This window comes from Archocentrus centrarchus, chromosome 13 (genome assembly GCF_007364275.1).
Source record: "Archocentrus centrarchus isolate MPI-CPG fArcCen1 chromosome 13, fArcCen1, whole genome shotgun sequence".
Lineage (NCBI taxonomy): Eukaryota > Metazoa > Chordata > Actinopteri > Cichliformes > Cichlidae > Archocentrus > Archocentrus centrarchus.
This window is the reverse complement of record NC_044358.1, coordinates 872,423-879,974: the sequence shown is the minus strand read 5'-3', so window position 1 is coordinate 879,974 and position 7,552 is coordinate 872,423. Positions and strand designations below refer to the sequence as shown.

Sequence of the window (7,552 nt, the reverse complement as noted above, 5' to 3'; positions counted from 1 at the left end):
GCCTTCCTGTCCCAGTCCACTAATCTTGTGTCTTTCTTGAAGAGAAGTATATCTGTATTTAATATGAAATGTTAATTCACCAGGAAAAGGAGAAAGAAAAGAAATAAAGTCCACTAACTCCAAATCACAGAGAAAGTTAACAGTTAGGTCTATACAGTTTTGGGCAATGACAATTTTTGGGGGAATTTTGCTTCTGTACACCACCACAAAGAATTTTAACCTGCCAGCGTCTAAGTTAACATACGTGCTAATCCTAACCTAATATTTTGGTATTTTGGAGAAAGACAAAATAGACTTTTTTGTTTTTTGTAAACTGGGGAATACTTTTTGATGTGTGTGAGTTAGAATGATTACCTTTGCTCCCTGATTGCCAATCCCTGGAAGAACAAAAATGACCTATTCTGATTGCCTAAAGTTAGAGTTGGAGGTCGTGGGTGGTGTCATAAATCTGTCCAAGTACATTAAAAGATAAGAGGGTGAAATGAGTAACATCTGCAATGACTCAGTAAATGTAAATTCAGATTTTACTTTTTGATTTCTTTAAAATAGCGTTTTGCTCAGAGTGTTTTTCTCCTGAAGAGAAGGCAGGAAATGTAAAAGAATAGATATGCATACTGGCGACATGCTCGCTGTGTGAACTCCAAATAAACAAAGTCTGTTCACCACATGGAATCTTTACAAGGGTGACAGCACAACGCAACGGCAATCCCACACACACACACACACACACACACACACACACACACACACACACACACACACACACACATACGTGTTTTCGTGAAATATAAGGACGTATGACAAAAATAGGACAAATGGGAACGTGCCTTTCCAAAGGTTCTAGAGGCCTGAGAATCAAATGGTTTTTGACCCATGCTCTCAGGAAAGCAGTCATCTATTTAGATTTTAGCTAAAGCCATATTTTGGTCAAACCTGATTTTTATGCGACTTATGGGGACATTGTCAGGTTTATGTGACTTATGAGGACTATAACCTCTCACACAGTTATTTCATGTCTAAGTGAATTGTAAGACCCAGAGATACACACAATTTTTTCGAGTATACGTGACTTATGGAGACCAGATAACTACAGTGTCAGTATTTGCAAGATGGCCTGTTTGAAATATCTGCATAAGAAGCATAGCTGTATATTCATCACACTCGCCAGTCAAGTAACATTTGAAATAAATCAGATATTTGTTATTAGAAGATAGTAAATCTGAGCTGTTCTGGGACTTAAAAGAGACATAGTCTAAGAATATGGTAAGTCTATTGTTTAATCGTTATTGTACGGCATTTATGAATGTTGTAGATGGCATTCATGTGGAAAGGGAGGAAAAAAAAACAAAAAAACTGACTTTCTTGAGTTTTTCCTTTTTTTAATTGCTGGTAACAAAAGTAAACTGAAACAATAAGGTTTCTTGAACATTGTGCTATTTTAAAAAAAGATAAATAAAATTACATGAACAACTAAATAAAGAACTGACAAAACTGAGCACCTTACAAAAGCAGAGAATGAAAATAAAATCTCCTACCACTGATAAAATTGCACCAGAGTCAAGTTTAGGAGTTTATAGTTCTATTTATTCATCCTCCTTTTTAATGCTACGATTCTGTTGTGTATGTAGTATTTTATTCCAGCCCAGTCTCTGTCTTTTAGAGCTACTGGTTCTGCCTGAAGGCAGGCATCACAGTCCCTTTTACCTGGTACCTTGCACCTTGTTATGAAATGTAACATATGCCGTTCGACAGCCTTCACTTCATCATCTGTCCACTTGCTTCTCACCTTCCCAGCTGTCATATATGCAAACAAAATAAAATGTCTTTACTGAAGAATAATGATGATGAAAAATGTTTAATATAAGATAATCTAGATAGAAATGTGAATATAAAATGCTCTTTTTACCTTGCTTTTCATTGGAGCATTTCAAAGATGTACCCACAATAATTGCTGTGTCCTGCTGTGAATCTGAAAAGATGGAATATGTATCATAATAAATATACACATCTTTAAAAAGAATACTATTTTCATAACACAGGGGATATAAAAAGTCTACACACCCCTGTTCAAATGCCAGGTTTTCATTATGTATTTAAAAAAAAAAAATCACATCCAGATAAATAATTTCACAACTTTTTCCACCTGTAATGTGACCTATAACCTGTACAACGCAACTGAAAAAACAAATCTTTCAGGGAGGTGAAGTTAAAAACACCTGAGATAATGTGGTTTTATAAGTGTGCTCACCCTTTTATAACTGGGGATGTGGCTGTGTTCAGATTTAACCGTTTACATTCAAACTCATGTTAAAATTGGAGTCAGCACACACCTGTCACCAATTAAAATGCCTCTGATCAACCCAAAACAAAGTTCAGCTGTTCTAGTAGGCTTTTCCTGACATTTGTGTAGCCACATCTTCCAGTGCAAGCCATGGTCCGCAGAGAGCTTCCAAAGCATCAGAGGGATCTCATTATTCAAAGATATCAGTCAGGTGAAAGCTACAAAAGAATTTCCAAGGAATTAAATATACCATGGAATACAGTGAGGACTGTCATCATCAAGTGGAGAAAATATGGCACAACAGTGACATTACCAAGTACAGGACGTCCGTCCAAAGTTGATAAGATGAGAAGAAAACTGGTCAGGGAGGCTGCCAAGACACCAGCAGCAACGTTGAAGGAGCTGCAGGAATTTCTGACAAGTACTGGCTGTGCACTACGTGTGACAACACTCTCCCATCTTCTTCATATGTCTGGGCTATGGGGTAGGTACAAAGAAAAACATCCAAGCCCAGCTTAATTTTGCAAAAAGACATCTGAAATCTCCTAAACGCACGTGGGAAAATGTGTTATGGTCAGATGAAAACAAGGTTGAACTTTTCCAAAAGGTATGTTTGGCGCAAAAACACTGCTCATCACCAAAAGAACACCATACCTACAGTGAAGCATGGTGGTAGCAGCATCATGCTTTGGGGCTGTTTTACTTCAGCTGGAACTGGGGCCTTAGTCAGGGTGGAGGGAATTATGAACAGTTCCAAATAGCAGTCAGTATTGGCACAAAACCTTCGGCCTTCCGTTAGAAAGCTGAAGAGGAACTTCATCTTTCAGCACGACAATGACCCAAAGAACACATTTAAATCAACAAAAGAATGGCTTCACCGGAAAAAGACTGAGGCTTTGGAATGGTCCAGCCAGAGTCCAGGCCTGAATCCCATCGTACATCTGTGGGGTGACCTGAAGAGGGCTGTGCACAGGCAATGCCCTCACAATCTGTCAGATTTGGAGTGGTTTTGCAAAGAGTGGGCAAATATTGCCACATTAAGATGTGGCACGCTGATAGGCTCCTACCCAAAAAGACTGACTGCTGTAATAAAAGCCAAAGGTGCTGCAACAAAGTATTAGTTTAAGGGTGTGCATATTTATGCAACCAGGTTATTTAAAGTTTTTTATTTTATATTTGTCCCCTTTAAGGACTTCAGTTTATTTTTCAATTGCATTGTATAGGGTTACTTTTTTGACATTTCACTAACTCCTCTTAATTGGAGAGGAAAGCGAAATGTCAAAAAAGTAACTTAAAGGGCCAAATTGTTGATTGATTTTTTACATCAAATCGTTGACCGGAAGTAAGGGGCGGGGCCGGATGCGGCCCGTGGCCCGCAACTTTAAGACCCCTGGTATAGGTTATAGGTCACATTAAAGGTGGAAAAAGTTGTGAAATTATTTGTCTTGCTGTCATTTTTTTTACATCATGAAAACCTGGCATTTGAAAAGAGGTGTGTAGACTTTTTATATCCACTGTACGTTCACTTATTTTATTCACTGCATTCACCATATTTGGGTGTATTTCATATTTTCACCTGTTGGTTCAGTGCTGACGATGCTTTTTGTCGACGTGCCTTCCAAGTGGTCCAACATGACTGAATCTGAAGTGGCCTCCATGTTGCTCAATGTGGTTGAGTCAGGTAGGTGCTTTGGGTCCCCAGAAGTCTCAGTTCTTGAACCTTGGAAACGTAACAATTAAGTAAAGTATCTATACAACATGTCCTCTGAGAACTTTGTTATTAAAACATACTGAAAAAGCCACAACACCTCTCTGCTGATGCAGGTCAGGAATGGTTTCTTCATCAGAATCGTCGTCAGTCGTGGCAACCTTATCTGGTTGGGTAAAAATAGTCAGGACAAATTATTAAAATTAAAGGCCAAACACATGTTACATATGAATCTTTGTAACTGATGTTTCATATTACCATCAGGATGTATGTCAATGTCATCCAGTCCTTTCCCCTGCAGGTCAGACAGTTTCCCTTTTTCCATTGCTATCAACAGTTTACTGACTTTTGCCAGCTGTATGGTACTCTCTGGAAGCCGGTAGAACTCTCGGTGGATCCGGACATCGTGTCCAAGAAAGGTAGCAAGCTGATCCATTTCATTTTCTTTTAGATTTAGTACTGTGGATAAAGTGGCAACTTGCTTCCGCAATCTTGTTGACGTGAGTGCCTCTGGGTTCTTTGCACCACATTGCTTTGCATACTTGCGAAGGCAGTCAGAGCCTCTGTAATGGGAAAGTGCACCTGGACGTGCAAATAAGTATACATTCTCTGTGGGGACTTGACACTTACTCCTGTTTTCCATGAGGAGGTTCATTGCTATGATCATGTCAGGTGTGAGAAGCACAGGCACCATTCTTGACCTTTTACCACGAATCTCAACTCTATCAAAGTACTTTGCAAGCTTCCTCTCCAACTCATTGAGGCACATCATAATGTCGGGGTTCAGCTCTGTGCAATTCCGGGATGTAAAAGCCTGGACCTCCATTTTTGAAACTTCCCCCTGCCGTTTTCTGTTAAATAGTACTACTTGTGTCAAAGTTACTTTAGCAAGATTTCCAAAGTTTGTGTTGTTAGGTTTTTCCTCCACATCCTTCATGCATTTAGCACACTCAGCAGCAAGAAACTGGTGCAGCAGCGACACATCCTGTGTAAATGGCAAAAGCTGGGGTTTATTCCATTTGGCTTGTTGAAGCGTGCCCAATGCAGCAGCTGAAATTGACTCTGCCCATTTTTTCTGATACAGAGTGGCAAATTGCTCGGCTGACTTGGCAACATCATGGCGATGTGCAATGATAGCACTGCACTGTTCAATTCCTGCAAGTTTGGCTAAACTGTGCCCCAATTTTAGAGCCAAGGATGGGACTTTATATGAGTTGCTTTTCAAGTCATAACCAGCAACAGCTCTGACAGCTTGTATCACGTGAGGAAAGTTGCTGGGCATAACAAGGTCTTCTGTCCTCTTCAGAGGTGTTTTAGCTCTAGCTTCTATCAACAGCCTTGCTATCTCTCTCATTTTCTGGCGAATGTAATCATTCCTTCTTTCATGCGGTTTCCTGCTGTTGTACAGTGACTCACCAAGGGAAAGAATGTCTCTTTCACTTTTTACAACCAAGGAAATGCCATCCTGGTTCATTTCACAAGCAATCTTCCAAACAGCTTCATGAACTTGATTGGGTTTTGGCAAGTCAAGATGTATCCGCTTTCGTCCAGTGAGAGAGTCTCCTTCAACAGGCTTCTGGGGGCACCTTCTCACATGTCTCCAAAGGCTTTCTCTTGCATATAGCCCTTGACAAAATTTGCAATGACGGTAGTCCTCAGATTGTTTTTCTATAGTGGGTCTTCGACAAGCAACAAATGCTCCAGTACCTTGGACTGCCACAGAAGCATTATGTTCAAAGTTTCCCCTTTTTTAAGACACCGTAACAGCTCTCTTCTGTTGTGGGAACCTTTAGCGAAACTGAAAGCCATTGTTACATCAGGCTGGTTACCGTGTGCGCTTTCGAGGTGTCTTGCCAATTTAGAAATGGGTTTTTTACAATACAGACAATATTGCTTCTTGTTGTACTTGCTCTTCCTTCCTGTTTTTGGCAATGCTGTGACTTTTACGGAGCTGTTATTGTGCGACATGCTCTCTGTTGAATCGGCACTGCAACTTATCACTGAAGAACTATGAGAACCAGTGATTTCCACACTGTGTGCTGTAGCCATCCCCAATGAAATGTCAGACAGTTTTTTGGGAGAATTGTCTGTCACTCTCAGTTCCTTACTTTGAACACTTGTGTCTGAAGAGTTGTCACTTGAGTCTGGAACATAGTCAACATCTTCATAATCTGTGTTATCTGAAAACTCGGGATCAGAAATCTGAGGAAATAGAAAACGGCATTAAAGAGCTATAGTATCATTTTCCCGAAAGAGCCATAAAATGTGCATAAGTGACTTTTGAAAAAGTGATAATTTTAAATACACAGTTAAAAATAACATTTGATTTCCTTAATGCATTTTTTGTTTCTCTATTTAACAACTGTGTCATAATTACCTGGTCATTAAAGCGTGAGTAGTTTCCATCATGAAATTCACCATCATCAACTTCAGCATGTCCAACCTTTTAAAACCATTATTAATTATTAAAATTTATTGAATAGAGGTTTCATGCCCAGTTAGATTAGGTTTTAAATTATGAAATAATACTCCTAACACCAAGACAAGCTGCTTCACTTATTATGACTAGTGGGAGAGAAGTCTCTACAGTGCAACACTTCTCAGTGTACGATGTGATATTGTAGACTGTGTTAAACAGGAGACCAAAACATAACATCTTGTCTTATGGCTCACCTACTGCATAAAATTAAAATGAAATATTTTAGGAGAAAAAAAAAAAATCAGTGGCAGCAGTCCTTCAATTATGTACATAAACTAGAAACAATGAGTAAATGAGAGAAATTCACCTATTTTTGTAGGCCTCTGGATATTCTAAAACTCTAAAATAAACATCCTGAACATAATTGATTGCATATAATGAAAAGATTGTGTTTCGGCTTATATTTAAATACTCACATTCATTCTGGTGGATAGAGTCAAAGTTCTCTGCCTTTCTCTCTCTAATATTTTCATCTTAGCGTCATCATAACGTTTCTCACACTGATCATGATGTCGTTTTAGATTTTGTAGACAGCGTATTGCTCTAAGCTGTAACAAAAAAATAATCAAGAATCAAAAGTAAACAACGACGGCTCACCTTATATTCTGTATTACTGTTCTCACTCAGTAAATGACCGAGTGAAATAACATGAACTATTTTTTTTTTAAAAAAGAAGAATGTAGCTGTCTCACCTGTTCTCCAGTTACTGTCCCATTAAAAGGCACAAAAGCAGAGGTCTGGTCAACCTAAAAAGACAGAAATTTTAATGAAAGTTTTAGCCAAGATAATCTGAAACAGGTTATGGCAATTCTAAACAAAAATGTATAGAACTACAAAAGATCTAAAATTGAACGATAGCTTAAGCTTAATATGAACAAGGATCGGGGCTTATACTAGACCGGTTACATCCCCAGATGTTGTCTAGGATATGGGGGAATGTAGCAATAAATAATGCTCCAGGGTGAATGAAAAGACCAATAAAATGTAGCAAAAATAAAGGATTTTATTAATAAATAATATGGCTCAAGCTTCCTGAAAGAATTAACAGGTTAACACCTTTACTCCTTAAACTAGACTAAAATTA

The 7,552-nt window shown here is 38.6% G+C and overlaps 1 protein-coding gene across 1 annotated transcript; it reads right to left on the bottom strand.

Annotated features, from left to right (window-relative positions):
• Positions 1–1,562: 1,562 nt before the first annotated feature.
• On the bottom strand, positions 1,563–7,182 carry LOC115791034 (uncharacterized). Its single transcript, XM_030745114.1, has 8 exons — positions 7,161–7,182; positions 6,885–7,016; positions 6,367–6,432; positions 4,248–6,191; positions 4,090–4,155; positions 3,858–4,001; positions 1,907–1,969; positions 1,563–1,794 (listed from the first exon to the last, which is right to left on the bottom strand). Exons 4-8 carry the CDS (start codon positions 5,461–5,463, stop codon positions 1,580–1,582), a joined length of 1,704 nt encoding a protein of 567 aa, XP_030600974.1. The 5' UTR covers positions 5,464–6,191; positions 6,367–6,432; positions 6,885–7,016; positions 7,161–7,182; the 3' UTR covers positions 1,563–1,579.
• Positions 7,183–7,552: the final 370 nt, after the last annotated feature.

Coding starts and splice junctions, on each gene's coding strand:
- LOC115791034 (XM_030745114.1), bottom strand. CDS start 5,463: ATGAACCAGGATGGCATTTCCTTGGTTGTAAAAAGTGAAAGAGACATT. Junction 4,156..4,247: donor CATTGACATACATCCTGATG/GTAATATGAAAC, acceptor TTACCCAACCAG/ATAAGGTTGCCACGACTGAC. Junction 1,970..3,857: donor CGTCAGCACTGAACCAACAG/GTGAAAATATGA, acceptor CCATCTTTTCAG/ATTCACAGCAGGACACAGCA.